This window comes from Montipora foliosa, chromosome 9 (genome assembly GCF_036669935.1).
Source record: "Montipora foliosa isolate CH-2021 chromosome 9, ASM3666993v2, whole genome shotgun sequence".
NCBI lineage: Eukaryota > Metazoa > Cnidaria > Anthozoa > Scleractinia > Acroporidae > Montipora > Montipora foliosa.
In genome coordinates this window covers 13607378-13629877 of record NC_090877.1, presented here as the reverse complement: position 1 = coordinate 13629877, position 22500 = coordinate 13607378, and the positions used below count along the sequence as shown (strand labels likewise).

General features: G+C 42.1%; 1 protein-coding gene across 2 annotated transcripts in view; it reads left to right on the top strand.

The window, feature by feature from the left end:
- Positions 1–22500, top strand: part of LOC137971176 (3'-5' exoribonuclease HELZ2-like) — a 74980-nt gene that overhangs the window by 33582 nt on the left and 18898 nt on the right. For both annotated transcript variants that reach the window (XM_068817936.1, XM_068817937.1), the window contains 11 exons: positions 623–803; positions 4208–4327; positions 4797–5362; positions 6082–6532; positions 8670–8971; positions 9115–9385; positions 11027–11437; positions 12673–12754; positions 14537–15781; positions 16038–18655; positions 18970–19217. In XM_068817936.1, coding sequence (XP_068674037.1) covers positions 623–803; positions 4208–4327; positions 4797–5362; positions 6082–6532; positions 8670–8971; positions 9115–9385; positions 11027–11437; positions 12673–12754; positions 14537–15781; positions 16038–18655; positions 18970–19217 — 6495 coding nt within the window. The remainder of the gene's footprint in view (positions 1–622; positions 804–4207; positions 4328–4796; positions 5363–6081; positions 6533–8669; positions 8972–9114; positions 9386–11026; positions 11438–12672; positions 12755–14536; positions 15782–16037; positions 18656–18969; positions 19218–22500) is intronic.

The window sequence follows — 22500 nt, the reverse complement described above, 5'->3', positions numbered from 1 at the left end:
TCAGAGTTTTTCCCTGTCCTTGTGTAGGCCCATTTCCATTAGTAGCCTGGGCTAACGCTCACATGTTTCCAGTATGGGGTACAAAACTAGCACTTCACATTACACTGTAATCAGGTAAGTCTGTGAAGACTAAAAAACATGGATTGGTGCGTTTCGATCCGTCTATAGGTCTAAGGTCTGTACGTGTATCGTATAATCTGTTGGGCAGTACTGTGATAGAGTAAATCAGCGTATTGTTTGTCTGTTGTTGATGTCGTTGATGAGTCGTTTGTAGGGTGCGGGAAGTTGTAGGCATCGGCTTATTGGTGTCTGTTCTAAGTTAGTAAACCAGCTTTCGAGTACGATCCGTTGGTAGTAGTTAGTGCTGTAGCTAACACATGCAGCAAAGTCCCAGTCAATTCTGTGGTTTGCCTGTGCATGTTCAAGGCGTAAAGGACCTAGATAAAGGATCTAGTTCCCCAAGAGTTCTTGTAGCTCAATGGGTAGAGCATCCGACCGGTGTTACGAGGGTCTCGAATTCGAACTCACATTTTTCATTTGTCACTTTCGTCTATAAGGGTAAACCGAATATCGCCCGAAATCCTCGTTCCTCGTTGACTTGCGTGTTTTTGGGGGGTTTTAGGAGGAAATCTGGTCGAGTGTGCAAGACAGGAAGATTCTGTACATTTGCCCACAGTCAAGAAGAACTAAGATTCTGGATGGAAAGTCATAAGAAGAGTAACTCTGAAAATACCTCAACGAGCAGGGTACAAGAACCCACAAGCCAAAGAAGAGAAAGAACTGCTGATATCTCTCGGAAAGAGGTGCTCTCCTTTATTGCAAAACAAATAAAACATTTTGAAAAATCGCACTTTCCAGTTAAGGCAGGGTCGTCCACAGTGTCTGTACAATGTACACTGTGTCCTTTTATAGCAGATTTATTGTTCTACTACAAGTAGCTGGTATTTGTTATAGTTTAATGTTTACCCGGGATTGTTTTTTAATGAAATAACTTGGTATTCTTATGTACCTAAATGAAAATACGTAAACACCGTGTCAAAATAATTTTTTTCCATTACTATTACGCAGCCAACACCGTACAAAAATCTCTTTTTCTCAAAACGTTTTATTTGTATTTTGGAGGTGGATTTAGATAGGCAAGCACAGTTCCGCTATGGCTAAAACTAGACTGCGAGCAGTTCCTCTTCAGTCAAGTCTAAGCTCGGCAGGACTGGAGAGAGCGAATTGGCCGAGAGGGAAACTGGAGAGAGGCGGGAAGAAGAGGGACTGCATTCTCTTTTGTAACCGACGCGTTCAAATTTCTCCGCGGCCCCAGCATCGGAGAATTGGATAGGTTGATAAACAATAGCATGCTGTCAGCGCGTGGTCATTGCAATTACGAAATTCTAACATATTGACACATCAAATATAACACGATGCACCGAAAATAGCTAGCATGTTTTGATCAGAGCGAGTTGACACGATGGATTCGGCGGCCAAAGAAAGTATTTTACCTGACCGTTTATCTGAGCGTCTTGGCGGTCTGAATTTAAAGGAAGAACAGAAGCTTGCTGTTGAAGCACTTATGTCAGGAAAAGATGTTTTAGCGGTATTACCGACTGGCTTCGGTAAATCTGTCATTTACCAAAGCTTCGTTTTCGCGAAGGATTCCTCTTCCATCGTTGTTACTGTTCCTCTTCGAAGTATCATCGATGATCAACTACAGTCAAATGATTTTGGCCTGAAAGCAGTTGCTTTCGATAAGAAACCAGAGTTGATGAAAGACATTGCTGCCAACAAATTTCAAGCGATTTTTGCTTCTGCGGAACAAGGGCTTTCCAAAGAATTTAGAGATTTGCTGAAGGACGAATCGTCGGAATTCAGGAAGAATTTGTCCTTTGTCCTTTTAGCTTTGAAGACAGGATCTCGCTGAGAGGTCCGCCAGGCTTGGAAGTTGTAAATAAATTCTCTGAAGAGATGTAAGTTCCGTTCTTTTTAAAATTTACCTTACATATTCGGCAAAAGTCAGAGGCCTCAACTTCCAGATTGAGCTTTCTTCCTCTCCCTTTGTGGACTACCTTTTTTTTGGGTGTATTTTCGTTCATGAAGAAAAACACCCGATCGATTTATTTATTTGCCGCGAAACCGTGGGGAAACAGCGCGACAAATTGAGGCGGAGTTATTAGTTATCAAGTGACAGATCAGTTTATTTTTAACCGGTTGTCGCCTTTGGTGGGCGGAGTTACTTGAACACGTCTGGTTCAAAAGAGAATGCAGTCCCTCCCTCTTTTCCCGCCTTCCCCCCAGCTTCCCCTCGGCTTTCGCTCGCTTCGCTCGATTTCCTCACTCGCGCTTTCCTCGCTCGCGCGACCATCCTAAGGGACTGCTTGCAGTCTAGGCTAAAACTTATTTTACAATCATTAGAGCAAGACTAGACAGCTGATATATTCAGCATTGCTAAGACTCAAAGGTTTTATTAGAACTGCAATCACAATCACAGAAGGCTTATGATTCACGCAGCACGAGCCTCTGTCATCAATTTAGAAATAGTTTTAACCCAGCAGAACTGATGTCCTAAAGAGCGTCAGTGTTCGTGACCAGAGCGGAAGATTCCACAACTTGAGCAAAACTGTCCTTTTCACATTATTTGATTTGCGTTGATTTGTTGATTTCATTTTACAGTGTCCCCAATAAGTGCCTCAGCGCTAAAAGGCTAGGCACTCAAATAAAGTTCCTTTCCTTTCCTTTGAATTAATCCTTGTCAGCAGAGAGTTTATGTTGAAGTGAACTCTTTACTGTTCACCACATGTAGCTCTGTGATCTCTTCTGTGCTTTAATGTAACAATTTTACTGTAAGCCGGGGTTACAGTGCTATTGAGCAAGAGGAGATACAGTTGACTACGAAGAAATAAAACCTTCAATGAAGGTCGACTGAGTATTTCAATGATGATCGACTCTTTACGAAAAGGGTATCTTCAAAGGACAGAGAAACTTTTTTCGAGCGGAAGCCCAAGCACATCAATTGACGAAGGCTATTGATTACTGGGAGTCAACAGCATGTCATTTTTCTCAATCACCTGGTCCGGCATTCGAGCGATTCGTTTACCCAACATAGAACCAAAAAGAAGTTAAATTATTTGAATGCCTCTAACCTCAAAAGTTTTAATTCTACAAAGGTGAAATATCAGCCCCATAAGACATCAAGTGGTTGCGATTTCGCTTCCAAAATGCCGCATGAAATGCGGAATGTTGACAAAAGTAGCATTCGTTTTTCCCCACGGCTGAGCTAGCAAGAAGCATGGGTCAGTCTCTGAGATGACGTCACAAGCTGTTTTGCACACCAGTTCTGAGAGATTTTTAGCGTTGCAAAGCTGTTTGCAGCGTTATCTCAAGAATTGACCCATATACCTGACTAGCTTCTGCGACAGTTGGACAAACGACACCTGATTTTGTTTAATTTCATGGGGCAGAAAAAACAAAATTGGAATTTTTTGCCATCGCTGAATATATTTATCTCAGTAAAGAAAAATATTTGCTGTTAGTGCTCCTGGTTAGGCAGCTATATGTTTAGAAATACAAGTAATTAGTTGCATGCGGATTTCAATAGGCTTCACCAAAAGTGCCCCCTTGTTCTTCTCCCCAACTTCAGCACCACTCCTGTCTCGGAATACAGACAATTAACGCAACAGAGTGTCCCCAAATGGTACTCCTCAAGTAAGGATAAACTGCTGTATTTACCCTAAGCTAAAAATTACGCTAACCATTCCAGGTGATCTGGTGACGTAATTCGGAGGACTGGGGAGAACAATTTTAACGCCGAATCCCACAACCGTGCGCGGCCTTATTCTCGAATTCAACATGGCAGAGGCGAGGTTAGAGCTCGTCGGTTCTACTTGAATGTTCATTCAGTAACAGGAAATGTTATAGACACGGAATGAGTTTTGGCGATGGAAATACTGTAGCAAGTTTGGAAACAACACCTAAGGCCGCGTGCGGTTATGGGATACGGCGTTAACATGTTTCTTCCCAGTCCTCCAAATTACGTCACCAGATCACCTGGTTACCCTTTATAGGTAACAAATGCTTTGATTTAAAGGGGCACGTCGTGTTGGATGTCAAAATTGGGCTTGTATCTCATTACTTGGATAATATTATGTGGACGTAAGTGTGGTTAGGGGCACATTAATTCTCTTTTTTATGCTGTATTTTCGTTCATCTCTTTCTTTAGATGGTCTACAGTCTCCCTGGGGTACAAATTTCAAGTGATAAACCTTCTGCAGTGCAAATTATTCCTCGTTGTGATCACATAGGCGACAAATATGAATGGACAGTTACTCTCACGTTTGAGGTAGGTTGCGCATTCACTTTTTGTTGTATAGTCTTTTATTGGCACACCTGGTCCACTGAAACTGCGTAAACAAAGTATGACAAAAACAACCGTTAAAAGAAACTATAGTGAGTGACAATTCAGTACATTCTATGGATAAAACACTTCATAAAAACAAGACCTTTAGTTTTCGAAGGAAACGAAATTGGTAATTTGACTATTTATGAACAAAACGTAACATTTTCCCGTGAAATAAAAACCTCTTGAGATATTTGTAACCCTGACCCTGGACGTTTGAATTGAGCAACAAATTGAGCTCGTCCAACTGTAGAATATGGTTCGCTGTGATTGGCCAATCATAGCACCCGTCTAGACGTACTGTCTGAGAGATACAATTGGATTCATTCATTTAACGGAAGACAGCTGCCTAATCTCATTTCTAGTCCCTGCAACTTTCCTAACACAAGGGGTGGTTTTTGGTGTCTTATAGATACGTGATGTGGGCATGCTAAGAGGAGTAGATCTCACCCATCGCTATCACAACTGCTATCGACTGACTAGAGTCAGTGGTTGTTTAAACGGCGAGCGTGATGTTTTTGTGAAGCCGAACGAACGCTGGTCGTGCACCCTACCTGATCTGGGAGTGACATCAGGACAAGTGAAGATTGAAGTTTCCGTTCTCTTTGAAACTAAAATCTCCATCCCAAATCGGACGTTTACTCAGTGTCTTAGGTTTGATTTTGGGACGAAAAAACCTTACTTGTTGCACGGTTTCAACGTTGATGTAGCTCACAAGGACACCTTAGACACAATTTCAGCTACTCGTGAAGAACTCAAACTAGATCCAGAGGTTTGGACGGAGACATCTGTGGAGGTTGTGGTGTCCTCTAGAATCGCTGCGTCAGTTGAAGAAACCACCTATCAACTGCCTTCCAGGATCGAAAACGTGGTTTCAGCACAAGTTGTTGAAGTCAACCTTACCGAGGAAAACTACCAGAGGGCAATGCATCAACTACTTTTTACGGAAGAAATCTTCATGAAAAAAGCCATTTCAAGGTAAATGTTAAATGTCTTGACACTAGTTTTGTGCAATTTGCCTAGTTAGTTGAAACCAAGGCCACGTCTTCTTTTGGTCCAATCATTGTTTCCAGACTAGGATGGTTAAAATTATTATTAATTATCCACGTCGTTATCAATTAGGACATCATCATCATCATCATCATCATTATCAAGTAAGAGTGAATTAGGTAAGAGCGTTTCTCTATCAATTTGCAGTCTTACCCCAGAACAGTCACAAATGGATTTATTTTTATAGCACGCGAAGACAAAGGGTCGCCACTTTAACCAATCAGGAGAAGCAATGTCGCGCGTTACGGCTTCTGACATGTTTTTTCAGGGACATCAACGAATTTTCGCGGGAATGGGTATTCTAAAAATATAGTCATTTGTGACTGTGCTGGGGAGCACACCCATGCCAAGAGAACGCCTTTATCTAATTTACTCTTGTATCAACATCATTATCATCATTATCATCATCACCACTTTATTTCAGAGGATAACACTTGACAAAGAGACAAGATGATAACTTTGTGCTTCCTCGAATGGAAGTGCAAAAGGAACGGATTTTGAAACCCAAGACGCCGATTAAAAGAGGGAGTCTCGAATGTGTCTTGATTCTAAGATGGAGAAAAACATCTACGATCGTTTGTTTTCTACACTGAAAAGAAATGTTCTGATTTATTTCGTACATGATTTCAAAAATATTTGTTTTTCAGGTTTATTCTTCGCAGTGTCCCATTGCACACTAAGAAAAGTGTGCTTGGCAAAAGATCTGAAACGAATTTTGCTGGAAAAGGGGAATTATATGGAGTTCTCACTTTCGAGGAGAATGGAGCCCCCCAACCTGATTATGCCGCTGGTCGACTCCTCATCCGAAATATTCAGACTGCTTGGCTTAGATTGGCAAACAGTAATTCTTCCAAGGTGTGCGAGGCACTCGTTGAAGCGGTAGACATCACAGGAAACACTGTAGTATTGAAATTGTCGTCCCGGATCTGTTCTGAGCTTCAGCTAAACAATGACGGAGAAAAAATCATTTTGGTTGACGTACAGTTTCAGCTCAATCGACAGCCCCTCTGTGAATGGCATGCTGCAATTGACAAGCTGGGTCCTACCCAACAAAACCTATTGTTTCCAAAACCAAATGCATGGCAGGTGACACACGAGGTAACGTAACAGGTCATAGATTTTACTCTGTCGAACGATTTTACTCGTCAATTCCGGGCGCTGTATAAGTGTGAATGGGTGAACAACAACTAGGTCCACTCAAAAACTGTCCCCTTTAACTGGACTTTCCCTCCTGAGAGTGGAGACTTGCAGATTTTACTTTGTCTGGCTAACGCCTGACAATTTTACTCGTCAATTGGTGGTGCTCTTGATGTGTATGGGTCAAAGTAGTTTAACTTGAAATACGGTGAAACCGTTCGCAAGTGTCTAAGGCTTGCATTCGCGAAACGATGCCTTCCAGCAGGACTGTTGGGGTGCTCTACTGACTTCTAGGGCGCTTCTTGAAATTGCTTAGTAAATCAATATTCTACTCCTTAGAGCTGCAGCCGCGCATCGTTTTGAGCCCCTAGGTACAGCTCGGACTGAACGTGAGGATAAATGATTCAGAAACGTTGAATTTACTAGTAAGCGAAACCGGAATACTCGGATGAAATCGGAGTCCTCCTTTTTGGGGAGTTAAGTAGACCTACGCCCTGGGGTTGTCAAAGAAATCCGAACAAGATTTCACTTTCAGTTCTCTCCGTTTTGCATGGCAGACCATTTTTGTGATGATATATACATATATGTCAACGATGAAATGATATATGAAATGGATCATATATTGAACTGCGGATATGAAGTCAAGTGAAGCTATGATCCTCGCAGTTATGAACGCAATTTTTGCAATTGCGCAGAGAAGCCTAAAACGTTCAGGACTTCAACGCAGTTTGAACCCGTGACCTCGTTCCACCAGTGCGACGCTCTAACCAACTGAGCTATGAATCCATTGACGTTGGGAGCTGGTCATTTGTGGGTTCTAATGTTCCCGGGAGAAATGAATCAACGATGAAATGATATATGAAACGGATCATACATTGAACTGCGAATATGAAATCAAGTGAAGCTATGATCCTCACGGGAACATTAGAACCCACAAATTCCCAACGTCAGTGGCTTCATAGCTCAGTTGGTTAGAGCGTCGAAACGGTATCACGAGGTCACGGGTTCAAACCCCGTTGATGTCCTGAATTTTTTAGGCTTCTCTATATTGATCATATCTTGAACTGCGAATGTGAAATCAAGTGAAGCTATAATCCTCACGGGAACATTAGAACCCACAAATTCCCAACGTCAGTGGCTTCATAGCTCATTTGGTTAGAGCGTCGCACCGGTATCACGAGGTCACGGGTTCAAACCCCGTTGAAGTCCTGAATTTTTTAGGCTTTTCTACGCAATTGCAAAAATTGCGTTCATAACTGCGAGGATCATAGTTTCACTTGATACAGATATGTTGTAACTACTTCCATTGGAAATTGGGAAATAATCTGATCTGGAGTTCCTGTTGGGATTTGAACCCACGACCCTCCGTGATCTAGTCGGATGCTGTAATAGTCGGATGCTGTAACCACTGAGCTCAGTCAGTACTGCATGGAGACTCTATGGAGAGCAAGTGTGAAATGTGAGTCTTTTACTCAAATCATATGACGCAGTTACAAAGTCAAATAACGGCTGACAGCATATCATAACTAGATCACGGATGGTCGTAGGTTCAAATCCTATCCCGGCGGAATTCGGAATTTTTCCGAGTTGCCCATGGATGTAATTGCAATATATACGTATGTATCAGACAATTTTTAACGCTTTATAACTTGGCCCCTACTCACTATTTCAGTCTTATAGCCGTACTTGTATTATCCAGATGTCCCAATTAGTTTTAAAGCGTCTTTCCCCCCCAAAAAAAGAAAAAAAATTGAGACGCTTGCTCAAATTCATGCCACGATTCGTAGAATTTTGTCTTGCTTATTTGACCGCGGGAATAAAACCATTGAATTTGTTAGCGACCTTTTTCCAGCCTCTTGAAATAAATTGGAGACACTTGCAACTTAGTACGAAATACGTAAACAATACGGAATTATTTGAAATAAAACCAAAAGTTAGTTAGCATGCATATAATAGTTTTGAGGCAAAGTATTTCGCTAAATAGTTCTGAAGAGAACTTTACGCATTCACGAACAAGGTTCATGGCCGATATGGAAAGTGTACAAGTTAACATCTTGTTCTCTATAATTATTTTCTTTTCCCTCGTGGGTATTTCTAGGTATATATTTCCTCTGATAGAGTGCGTTTGGATGAAGATCAAAGAGACGTTATCAGTCGCATTTTATGGACTGAATGTAATCCTCGTCCTCTCGTGGTTTTTGGTCCGTTTGGAACTGGCAAGACATTTACCTTGCATCAAGCGATCCGTGAATTGGTTAGAAGGAGTAGGACGCGCATCTTGCTCTGCACGCACACCAACAGTGCAGCTGACTTGCATGTTGAGCTGTTGCATAATTACTTAACAAATGACAAAGGACTTCGAGCGGCAAAGCCGTTACGGATTTACCACGTGGAGAGAAGGTTGGTAGAATTGACGGAGGCCAATGCATAAAGTTTGTCTTTTTTTAGTGCTTTTTAGATCGGAAAGTATTCGTTTGGACTTCAAATGACTTTGTTTTGCTTATCAAACTACACGATTGTTTCAATTTTTTTTTCGATCGCAGATTGGATGCTGACTCCAAAGTTGCCAAAAATTATGCCCTGATCGAAAGCGGCACCTATAAGTTACCAACACGCGAAGATGTAATTGCGTATCGAGTGGTGATTACAACTTTGGCTACGTCTAAACACTTGCTAGACCTACAACTCAACCGTGGCTTCTTCACACACATCCTGATAGACGAGGCTGCCCAAGCATTGGAGCCTGAAGCTTTAACTCCCCTTATTTTGGCTGGGCCAAACACGAAAATTGTTTTAACAGGAGATCACATGCAGGTACACCAAAAAACCGTTAGTTGGGTTTTACGAGATATAACGCAATGAAAGCTTTAATGTGCTTTAACTGGATTAAATAATGGGATTAACGGCTACCCCGTTCAAACGACCACCCTGTTCTTACGACCGGCACATTTCCGTGGGCTGGTTGTTTTAACGAGGATAGTTTTATAAACTAGCACTAATCAAGGATAAGTGAGGTCCATTGTTGATTCCTGTTTTTTTCATGGACGAGGCATTTGAAAGTAGTTGTATATTTTGGCGGGCAGAATCGTTTTGTACCTTTTTCTAGTATTTGTTCAGTAATGAAGGTATCATACCATAAGACCGTTATCTTAATATGGAATACATGTGTCATAATGCAAAATAACTTTTGTGAGATATCAGTAGACTTTCGTGCTGGATATCCAAGCAGCGTGACTCCCTAGTGTGCTTGGACGGTCATCTATCCATATTATAACCCCATCCAACAGGACTCAACTTCGGTGGACAAACTTCAGTGTTTTCCCTTGGGCGAGTCGTACACTATCACATGAGATCGAGGTCATGTGCGCTAGCCAGCTATGTTGTCCAAACGCTGAAATGGATGGCAGCACGATCGACACCCGAATGACATAACACGGGACTGACACTGTTAGGATACGTACTCCTTCCTTGAATGCAAAAAAAAAAAAAAAAAAAAAGCGACTTAGGATTCCAAATGGAAATCGCTAGTGGACATGAAGGGCTGATCGGAGCAAGGGGGCCATGCGCGGCAAAAAAAATGCCGTGTCGTACGGGGAGTTCTACTGAAATTTAAACAAGAAAGAAACAGTGCACTTATTTAATACCACTGACTTGATTCCCTAGAAACAGAACTTGTCACAGATTTCCGATAAAGCTTCTCTCCCTGCTGTAACATATCAAGAAGGTGATAAAAATGTAATTAAAAGTGGGGTTCACCGTGCTCGTTTCCATGGTACGATGCTAAAGAATACGCCTATTTGTGACTTTGACAATTGCCGCGTACCCCCAAATTTAGGTGTCATTCTATGGTTTATTCAAGTAAGTACCTGAAAACTTTATTTGAATGCCTTGGTGAGTACTTAACACTCCAAATAGATTTAACTTTAGAATGAGCTGTTCCACTCGTAAGGGCTCTATCCGCACAATTTTATGAAATTGCCAAAAAACTGGCAGTAGATTTTTGCTGATTTTTTCACTACTCCATGAAGACACAGTCCTCAGCTAATATATGGAATAAAAAAATGGGGGTCACCGCACGTGTTCAGCAGAAAATAGGCATTCCTTGACGGATTAGTCTAGGCGTCAATGAAAATCCGCCATTTTATCAATGAATTATGAGCAGTCGGGTTGCGCAATGCAAAACCGGGGACTAACCTTAAGTGATGAAGTCAAAACGGTCAGTTCTATTATAACATTGTCTATTACTCTGAATCAGTGCTATGAGGCGTTTTAACATCATTTTTCGTTACACTTCCTTGAACTAAGCTCACCAAACAAATTTCTGGGTCAGGCAAATATAAGGCCAACGATTATTGATACAATATATTTCGGTCGTAAATGCCTTCCACTAGCAGTTCGTCACGTCAAACGTCCATATTTTGATGTTATGTGATTGTCTTTTGTGCATAATTTTAGATGAAGCCAGAAGTATATTCACATTTTGCTCGAGATTGGGGCTTGCAGCGCTCGCTTCCAGAACGGCTGTTCGATCGCTACTGTCAAATGAAGGCTGAGGTGGACCAAGGAAATGTGATGTTTTTGGCGAAGAATTACCGTTGTCATCCAGAAATCCTTCAGTTTCCCTCCGACAACTTCTATGGAGAAGGGCTTATCCCCCACAGTAGGGAAGCCGCACATCCAACATTGGGGCCATTAATGTTTTTCGCCGTTAGTGGCTTGGAGGAAGCGATGGACAATTCCTACGCCAATTCAGCCGAAGCAAGCGAAATTGTTAAGAGAGTTAAGGAACTTTCCGATGATTGGCCTGTTGAATGGGGTGAAAGAGATCTTTCCAAGATTGGGGTTATATCCGCCTCTTATGCCCAGGTAAGGTTTCAGAATTTCCCACCTCCGTCGTAATGCAATGTAAACGTCAAATTTCGGAAAGGAAATGGACGGCTTTTGTGGATACTACCCTTTTAGCCCAATACCATTATGTCATCGGTGTGCAACACTATAAAACTGTATGAGAGTACACGAGCGTTCTAAAATTGGCCTGCAAGGCATGCATAAGTCAAGGATAGAAAGTTCTTAAAACCAACAAACTTGAACTTTTGAAAGCGATCTTAAATTTCAACATATAAACCTAAAAATCTACGAGGAATCCCTTGCCAGGAATAACAAGGAGTAACACGAAGAAGGCACTTTTAGCTAGGGCTATCAAACTCATTAATAATTTATAAGCCAAAAACAAAAGAACCACTACCGTGAAGGAAGTTTGGATATGTGGTCTTAATTAGCGTAAAATTTCGCCAACTTTGATTCCAAATATCAATTAAAATACTGATTCCTTTGAAAAGCAATATCAAACACTCGATAGTGTGTTCCATCAGATATCCAACCACCTCGAAGTCGGTTAAAAAACTCGGCCTTCGGCCTCGTTTTTCAACTTTCTTCTCGGTGTTTGGATATTCGATGAAACAATCCTTCTCGTGTTTGATACATTACATCAAAAATGTGGAAAACAGTAATGAAAAAGTTAAAAAAAAAAACTCGTCTCCGGATGTGTCTTCGGTGAACAGACGGGAAACGGCGTTTCCCTTCTTGTCATAGAAGGGCATCGCTGGAAACGATGATTACAACGTAATAAAATTTGTTTCAATTTGTTTCGGGAAGCCAACATTACAATTAGATCGACGAAGGAGAGATTACTTAAATATCCCGAGATGATGCTCTTGTGACAAATCTTTATAAGCACGGCACACTGTTTGCCAAATTTTAAACATTGGAAATTTCTCACCCTGGAAACTGATTACATTTAAAATCATAGTTAATAGAAGTAGGCTGGTTATCAAACTCGACAAGTTTCTTTGTTTCATGTTTTTGTTCGCTTTTTTGGCCTTGACCCTGCACAAAACCCGACAAAAACACGCTTTTTTTCGGCAGGATAACCAATCAAAAGCTTTGACTAATTTATTCGAAATTAACTTGCGAACCAAAAACAAAAGATTGTGCAGGGTCACTGTCGGTTCAACATCTAATTGCGACTGTATTGTTCCTGTTTTTGAAATTCCCAGGGTTTCATAACCAGTCCCTAGATTAACTATGTTAAAATGTCATAGGTTAAAACTATTCGAACATTGCTTAGAAGAAATGACGCGGAGCTTGGAATAGTCACGGTAGAGAGAATTTACAACATTCAGGGTATGTCACTTATCTTACGGCTTCAAGTGTTTTTGTATAGGAAATCGTATGATCTCGAGTGCATTTCGTGATTTATGGGCACGAGTGATGTTTTAAAAGTTCTCAAAGTTGCACTCACCTGCGCCGCGGCTTGTGCAATTTGAGAACTTTGAAAACATCACGAGCAACCACAAATCACGAAATGCACGAGCAAGTTCATGCGACTTTTATTTATTTATTTGTTATATGCTCCAGGGCCCGGTTGTTCAAAAGCCAATTAACGTTAATTCCAGATTTAAAATCAACCAAGGACTTTATTTCTCTACTCCCAAATGCTGTTCAACGCTGATATTCGGCAAAACTTTACATTGGAAGAAGTCAATTTTGAAAAAACAAAAATAAGCAAAAGAAACTTTCACCAAAAAGATGAGAACATGCAACAAAAGTTTACGCTAATCGTGGATTAAGTTAATCAGTTTTCGAACAACCGGGCCCAGAAAATTACGCCATCGCTGTGTTTCCATAGCAACTTCAGTATTGCGCTCTATAACCTATTTATGCATTGTCAGAAACGCGATATTCTGTTGAGTATATAATTATAGCTCTCAGTTCGCTCTTTTGCTTAAGGCTGAGATCTGTCGCTTGCGAGTGTACAGCAATTTGGGCACACTGTTATTTCACGCATCGAATTAGGACGCTGAGGAATACAGGAAACCAAACTTGCCAACTGATTAATATGCAATGGAAAATCACTTAAGGGGGTCCTTCTTAACTACAAGCCTGCTGCTAAGCGAAATTACGCCCGCAAATTGTCAGCGGTGTCCTCGCGGGACAAGTGCCGCCCGCCGACTGACCGCCAAAATGGTGGGAAATATGAAACGTCCAAATCTCTCTAAAACTGAGTAATTAAGATTTTATTTGATTTATGCTCCTTTTGCGTTCTTGTTTGGGATATTATATCGTTGTGAAGTTTAAACGCAATGCCGAGGCGTAGTTTGAAGGCGCTTCGTTTGCTCTGTCAAAACTATGACCGGACAAAAATGCGAACCGTTAGTCGGTGGGCACATTGACTGTTTAAGAACTTAATATTTTGAGAAAGAGCCGGTATAACGTAGATTTGATTTAGTAATGTCACTATATTTCCACCCTTGTTCAGGTAGAATGAGAGTTAACACAGGATTGCTTCTATGTACATATGTATATATAGTTAATGGATGTTGAGAAAAGGCCGATAAAAGTTTGCATAGCAACAAGGGCTGTAGTTAAGAAGGGCCTCCTTAAGGACATTCCGAATTAATTTAAATTAACACGATGCAAATGAAATAAAGCCTTCTGACAGAAGGGAGACAAATACAGTAGGCGTAGAAACACAAGGAACACCAGGAACAGCTCAAACCACATTGTTGGGAGGGGAGTACTCTCACCTCTGCGCCATTTCAATCTGATCAAAAGGTTCTAAATCTTGGGTTAATCTGTGCACTGAAAGCTATGATTGAGATCGACTTAGTAATGGCACAATTTGAGGAAATTTATGAAAAGCGCTGCAGTTCGTGAAGAGGAGGGTATGTATATGGTATAATACAGAGATAAAGGAATAAACACATGGCAACAGATTGGCAAGCAGTTGATAGAGTCGCCTCATTGTCAGTGCACGTACGCTTACAAATTGAGAACATTCCCTTAGCAATTTCTTTTTTCGCCCTGATTACCTCTCTAACCCCTTTTAAGGCCAAATACAATGGTGAACTACATAAATACTACAAAACGAGGCCCAACATTTTCGTCTTTTTCTCACTGCTGCAGGGAAAGAATTTAGAGCGGTATTCATCAGTACTGTGCGCACTTTTCTAACTTGTCAAAGAGCTAATGGAGGATCTGGTTCCGTTCAGCAACACTACTGGGAATTCTTATCTGACGCAACACTTTTAAACACCGCTATAACTCGAGCAAAGTCCCTGGTAGCAGTAGTCGGAGAGCCTGTATCCCTATGCACAGTTGGCGAATGCAGAGACAACTGGCGAGACTACATCAGAAGATGTGCCAATCGCGACGCCTTGTATGGAATATCCTATGAACAACTACGTCAACAAGTGGACGCATATCTACGAGGGATTTCTTTAAATCCCCAAGCTGCTACTTTTGTTCCCAAAGGGATGACACAAGTTGGAAAAGAAGTGTGTAATCCCATAGATGAGTATGTAAATCGACAAGACGAGGAAAGCGAAAACCCCAAAAGCCGTGAGAAGCCAAAGGACAGAGAACACGAGAGCTCAGATTTTCCCACAGGAGAAGAAAACATGAAGAAAGAATCCTCGGAGGATGAAGACGAGCTTGATTACGAAAGCGAATCCGAAGGAGATGACCCGTCTATTAAAGATGAGACAACGTACCAGGTTGAACGACAGAATGTGACTCTGTCTCAAGACGCAAGTGCACTTTGGGATACTCCAAACTTCTTCAATAAATTTCGTCGCGAACATTCTGAGGATGAAAGTGTCTTTCCAAGGTACATGGATGAAATAATCAAGGCCTTTTTGGAGAAATGTGCAGAGATCAAAGCTAGGGACGCAGAATATCCCTCCTTGGACACCGTTAAGCTGATATCAGGTGGAAAAACGTCCAAAGCAGAGAAGCATGAATTTAATAGACCTCAAGAAAAACAGACAGCATTTTCCGGTGACCTGAGTTCTGCAGGTTACCAGGTCACCCATATCAATGGACGAAAGGTTGCTTTTCTTGATGTCGATCTTCGGTTTACCAAATCCTCTCGGACACAGAGGCTAACTGCACCTTCGAGGCAAAATGATTACCTCGATACAGAGATCTTGGAGGACCTTTTGCGTAAAGAGCCAGATATATACATCCCTTGTAACCTAAGACTTGGGTCGGAGAGTTTTCGTTCCGCTTATGGAGTGGTATCAGACACCACGACTCCCGATATCAAAGTGAAAGGAAGAATTCGAGGAGTGTTCGACATGGATCGAGTTGTGATCAAAAGGAAAGGTTCCTCCAAAGATTTTGAACCTCGTCCTCAGGGAAAAATCGTGGGTAAGTTGGTGTTTCCACTGTCTTATCATAGTTATTTTGAGGCATGTCAAAGAAATAGTGTCACGGTTTTGAAAGAGGAATCACTAGGTCTTACCGAATTACATTGCATGCACTACGTACCCCAGCATAGCTGAGTGACTTTGATTTAGATATGGATGATTCCACAAAGGTAGCTACATCACTTTAAAAAAACAAATAACATGCAAGTGAGCTTTTGTATCGGATTCTCACTTAACATTCATTTATTGGACTCTAGGTGTTCTCAATCACATCATCAGTCCCCACGAACGTCAGTATGTCTGCAGAGTGGACCCCGAAAATCCGGAGTGTATGATTCCAATCAACAAAAGCGTACCAAAAATAATAACCTGGAGAGCAAGAGATGTCAAGGGTATGCCTATTTACAAGGAAATGCGCGATGGTGATCATGATAAACTACGAGTTGAAGTGATGGGTTTTAAGGAATTCTGCAATGGGAAATATCTGTTCCTTGTCCAGTTCTTACAGTGGAGGTCAGACAACACTCTCCCCTTAGGTATCATTATAGGGAAATTGCCACAAATAAACACTTTGGAGGCAAGTATGGATATCTTGTTTGCTGAACATGGAATCAGGAAGCCATTCGAAGAGGAGAGCAAACTTGAAGTTCGAAGAAAGTTTCCGTCAACTTGGTCAGTACCATATGAGGAGTATCAGACTCGCCAGAAAATTGAAGGTGCTTTTACCATTGACCCAGAGACCTCCAAAGATCTTGATGACGCTCTTACGGTGGAACAAGTTGAAGAGTCTGTGTATCGGATCGGAGTTCACATCGCCGACGTGAGTTTCTTTGTCGAGGAAGGGACTGCATTGGATAGGGATGCCTTTTTTCGCTGCACTTCGTACTACCCAGGTCACGACTATGAAAGCGTACCAATGCTTCCTCCCGAGCTTACCGAAAACCATTGCAGTCTTCTTCCCGGTAGGGATCGCCTGTGCGTGTCGGTGTTTCTGGACCTTTCAGACAAGGGCGAACTAGTTGCAGAGCCGACAATGGAGCGCACCATTGTCAAGTCCTGTTGTAGGCTCAGTTATGGGGATGCTCAAAAGATTATCGATGGCCAAGACTGTACTACCCAACAAATATCGTTTGATACCGCGGAAAATATTCGATCGTTGAGTTTTCTCGCGCAGAGGAGGAGATTATTTCGACTGAGGGGCGCATCATTCGACCATTGGTCTAACTGTGATGATGATCCTGAAAACTTCAAAGCCCACGAAATGGTTGAGGAAATGATGATCCTCGCTAACCAACGTGTGGCAAACCGTCTCTTTGCAGAACTTCCTGATGTAACGCCTTTACGAGTTCAACTGCCGCCAAAAGAACACAGACTTAAAGAATGGACCGAAAAATATGGACAGTACACGAAGTACTCGCTCTGTATTCGTGGCTTCTATTCTGAAGAAACTCTTAAGAAAATGACTAGAGAAGTCAAAGTTTCAGAGGCAGCAGCATTCAAAGTGCAGCAGTCCGTTTGGCGCGAGATCTGTAATGCTGAGAAGGCTAATGACCAAGGAAAGTTGCAGTTTTTGATTTGCAATGAGAGTCACCATCCGCAGCTGGTCGTGGCAAATTGTGAATTCCGAAGGCTTCAACCTAAAGCTCAGTACGCATGCAATGAAGATGAGACGGACGAAAAGAATGTCCACTTTTCCATGGGAATGAGTCACTATACTCACTTTACATCTCCCATAAGACACTTTGTCGATATCCAAGTGCACCGAGTCCTTTTGGGTTTGATCCAAGAAAGTCATGGAAGCAAAAAGATTTCAAAGAACCAAGTAGGAAAAGTGTGCAGGCGCTCCACATTTGCCCAAGAAAACTCGAGAAAGTTTGACAAAGGATGCAAAAAAGTCCAGGTGGCTTCAAAACTTAAAGTAAGAAGCCACAAAACGAAAGCCGTCCTTTCCTTGATTGAGAATAATTCAATTTGTCTGGAGATACTGGACCAGGAATACAATCAGCTATCCGCGAACCAGAGAAGAATTAAATTGAGTAGTCTGAAGCCATTTGATAGAGGTGTCAATAGAGATCTCACAGAAATTGAATTTACATGGAAACAGAGATTGTACGTAGCCCCCAAAAAAGGATCTTGGGATGGATCTCAAAGGAAAAGCGAAAAGGATGAGGTAAAAAATCTTTTGGTCAATGGAATGGGCAAAAAAGAAGACGTCTTCGACCTCCCAGGAAGAAATTGGTTACAGATTTTAAGAGCTGTTCAAGAGGGAAACTCCAAGAAGCTTGGAAAATTGATTAGAAAGACTGATGCAGATTGTATGATGCGTCAACGATCTCAGCAAAGGGGCTTTAACCCCAAAACAGCTGAAACGAAAGACAACCTGGATTTCTTCTATGATATACGATTGGCGTTTAGGAGGTTTGACGTTATTAACCTTCAACTGACCGCTCAGATGAAGCGTGGAGTTCTTCTCCCTGAAGTTCAACTTTTCATGGTCAACCCTAATTTTCACATATGTATTGAGCATCAGAATTACCCAAGGGACTGTTTTGCAACCACATCGAGGTCCAAAGCGTCAAGGAAGAAGTATTCGAGTGTAGAACAGTACATTCGTGCATGGGAACCTGTACTCGCCATGGAAGCTGCAACTGGAGCCGTCGAGGAGAGCGACGAGTTTACCATTTTTAACCTAGAACTACATTGGACAAAACATTCTGAAGCGGAAGTCGAGGTATCATTTCGTCTGCCGGAAGAGTATTGCGCAGCCAGCCAAATTGAGTTCTATGACGGAGATTTTGTGTGCGTCCGCGTTTGTAAAGATCAGTGCGTGACTCATTCCGAACACTTGATTGGTGGCCCTCAGAGCTCTTCAGACGTAAGTATACTCTTGGGTTAACTTACTGTTAATGTACAGGCGTTTTGTAACTTTTTTCACTGAGTTTACGTCACCATCCGCCAGTTTCAATCTCTGGAAAGATTTCAATATTTACCCTCATAATTTTGAATATGCACACTCTAAAGCAGATGTAGTTAAAAGGTGTGAAGAAAACCCAGTGACGTTTCCACTGGATAACGTTATTCGGACTTGAACAACAGGGGCCTGCTCCACTGAGACCCTTAGGTCGATCTATTTTAGCGGTAAAGTATAATTTTGAAAAGTTAAGCGTTTTGTTGTATGTTTGTTTCAAGGTCCTTAAACATGAGCCGGCGTTAAGGGCGCCAAAGAACTATTATTATCGACAATCCAGTGATAACTTCTCAAGTTTTTGGGTTGGTCATTGCATTATTCGCAACGTTAGCAAATCAAAGAATGAACCTGACACTTTGGAAGTGAAAATGGATCTGCACCAATCATCGTCAGACTTTCCGGAGGGCCTAGTTACCGGAGGTGGCAAGCGCTGTATGATAAACGTCATACACAGATCAATTCCACACAGGTAAACACCTTTCATTCCTGTTACCAAAATACGGCAAACAATAGTGACAATCAACTTTCTTATAGCGACCACTTTCCTTTAGCGACCTCTTTCTGCGTGGGTTTGTCGGGCTTCCTGTCCAATTGCCTAGCTTGATCTCTCGACTGCGATGATTATTATTGCTTGGCGTTGTAGCAATCCGCTGTTAGTCAAAATATACTGATATTTTTAAGTATTTTACTTTCGGGAATGTGTTACGAAAAATAGCATTGCGTGACTAGCGTTACTTTCTAGAGGCTTCGCGAGAGTTCGTAGTTTGTTTATTTTTAGATTCGTGCGTAAGCGTTTCTAAATCGGTGTGTTTTGTAATCTTTCTATAATTAGATTGATTACTATTTTAGAAAGTTCTAGAAGTTTATTGTCAGAATAAATAAGTAGACGAGGCCAAGCGGAGTGTTTTTTAACTAGTTTTTCACAAGCGAAGAGAGTTGGCGTTAGCCTTGTTTAATCAAGTGTGACAGAAGCAGTGCTTATTCAAGTTGGCGGAGGCCGTGTAAGTTTGTCAAGTACGTGTTGTTAAGAGTTTAACTTCGTGGGAACTACGTTCACTTTGGAATAAATCTTCTTGTTGTTGTTCCGACAACCCTGCGTTCAGTTTAGTTTGTAAACTACCTTTCCTCAAAACATTCGAACTCGTAACATTGGGGGCCTGTCCGGGAGAGGAATTCATTTGTTTGCGGACTACAGAAACCAGGAAAGGACAATTCAAGAAGGAGTTACAGAAAAAGTAAGAAGAACTGTACAAGAGAGTATATTGTGTTTTTGCTGTGAAATACTGCTATGGAAATGGATAAGTTTATACAGATTGGAGAAAAGTTCGGATTGGAGGGAGAAAAGCTGCTCGAGTTTGTAGAGAAGCAACAAAAGTTAGAGGAAGAAAAACTAGAAAAACGTAGACAATTGGAAGAGGAAAGAGAAGAAAAGCGTAGGCGGTTTGAAGAAGAAAAGGAAGAGAGACGTCGATTACTTGAAGAAGATAAAAGAAGAGAAGACGAAGAGAGAGAAACTAGGCGACAAGAACGCGAACTAAGGAAATTGGAGATGGAAGCCGAGCTGTTGAAACAGAAAGAGGCTATTGAAGCGGCAAAAAGAGAACATGAGCTGGAGATTGCACGTTTGGCTGTGGAGAATGCTGACGGACGTCCTGAAGTGAGAGAGGATCGGGCTAAGGCACCTAAACTCCCCTCGTTTGTTGATGGTAAAGACGATTTGGACGCGTATTTGCAGAGGTTCGAGAGATTTGCCGAGACAGCTAAGTGGAAAAAAGATGGATGGGCATCGAAGCTCAGTGCTCTGTTGTCTGGACGGGCGCTAGAAGTGTATTCACGTCTATCGGAGGACGCGTCTAAGGATTATGACAAGGTAAAGATTGCCTTAATGAAGAGATATGACCTTATCGAAGACGGCTATCGTCGAGAATTTAGAGCATCCAAACCAGAAGTTGACGAAAGTCCGGAGCAGTTTATTGTGCGACTGGACAGATACCTGTTACGGTGGCTAGAGCTTTCGAATACTGCACGAACCTTTGATGGTCTTAAGGACTTGCTCGTGAAAGAACAATTGATTGACTCTTGCCGTAAGGATTTGGCAATTCACCTGCGAGAAAGGGCACCTGAGACTCTAGCAAAGATTGCGAAGATCGCTGACCAGTACTTGGAGGCTCATGGTAAACATTTGTTCAGCTCAGCGGGCAGAAAGCCAACAGTGCAGCCTGAGAGGGACGAAGCAGATTAATCCACCAGCACTGCATTGCTTTAAGTGCAACACCCGAGGTCATAAAGCTGTCAACTGCCCAACCCTAACAAAGAAGTGTTTTCTGTGTGGCAAGCAGGGACATGAAGCTAGAAACTGTCGATCAGGTGGACGCAGATCAGGAGGACAAAGTAAGGAAGGCAACCCTGTGCAGCGTGGTCAAGTGAGTGCCAGTTGTCTAGTTCAACCTCCTGAGGATAAACCTACTGATGAAGAAGTTAAGGCCTGTATTAAAGATGATAAGCTGCTGTTAGCCTGTGGTAAGAAGATTCCATTGTTGAGTAGTGCTTGTGTTGAACCGTTGACTGGAGTGAGAAGTAAAATGCCTGTCGTGAAAGGAAGAGTTGGAGAGAAGCCTGTTGATGTCCTGAGAGATACTGGTTGTAGTGGAATTGTAGTGAAGAGGGACCTTGTGTCTGAGGATCAGTTTACTGGCGAGTTTAATGTTATGCTGCTCATTGACAATACGGCAAGGAAAGTTCCCATCGCAAAGATTGATGTTGATACACCTTATCTCAAGGGCCAAGTGGAAGCGCAGTGGTTTCCCGATGCTGTTTATGATTTAATTATTGGTAATGTACCAGGCGCAAGAGCCGCTGACGACCCAGACCCAAGTTGGCAAGTTCCTGTACAAGAAGCTTGTGCTGTAACCACGAGAAGTCAAGCTAAGAAAGCTGGAGAACATATTCCGCTGAAGGTACCGGGTACGAAAGAAAGTCCTGTAGTTGATAGAGAAAAGCTCAAGCAGATGCAGCGTGATGACGAGAGCCTACAGAAATTTTGGGAGAAAGATGACGTAGTTGTGAGAGGCTAGGCTGAGACTTCATTTGAAGTGAAAGCTGGAGTTCTGTACCGCGTCTACAAGCACCCTTATGTGAACGGAGGTAAACCCCTGAAGCAGGTTATGGTTCCTGTGCAGCTGAGAGGTCGAATAATGGAACTAGCTCACGGATCGATCATGGGAGGTCACATGGGAATAAAGAAAACGACTGATAAGATTCAAAGCGCGTTCTATTGGCCAGGCATTCAAGGGGACGTGACTCGTTATTGCAAGTCCTGCGATGTATGTCAAAAGACAGTTAACAAGGGTTCCGTACCGAAGGTTCCCCTAGAGAAGATGCCATTAATTGACAAGCCGTTTAAGAGAGTAGCAATCGACCTGGTTGGACCTATTGTTCCCCCCGAGTGAGGACGGTCATAGATATATATTGACATTGGTCGACTTTGCAACTCGTTATCTTGAAGCTGTCCCGCTGAAGAACATTGATACTGAGACTGTGGCAGAAGCATTGGTGGATATCTTTAGTCGTTTGGGAGTGCCTGAAGAGATCTTGAGTGACCTTGGTACGCAGTTTGTCTCTGAGTGTATGAAGGAAGTGACGCGGCTTTTGAGCATTAAACAGCTCACCACGACTCCTTATCAACCTAAGTGTAATGGACTGAAGGAAAAGTTTAATGGAACAATGAAGAGCATGTTAAAGAGATTGTGCAG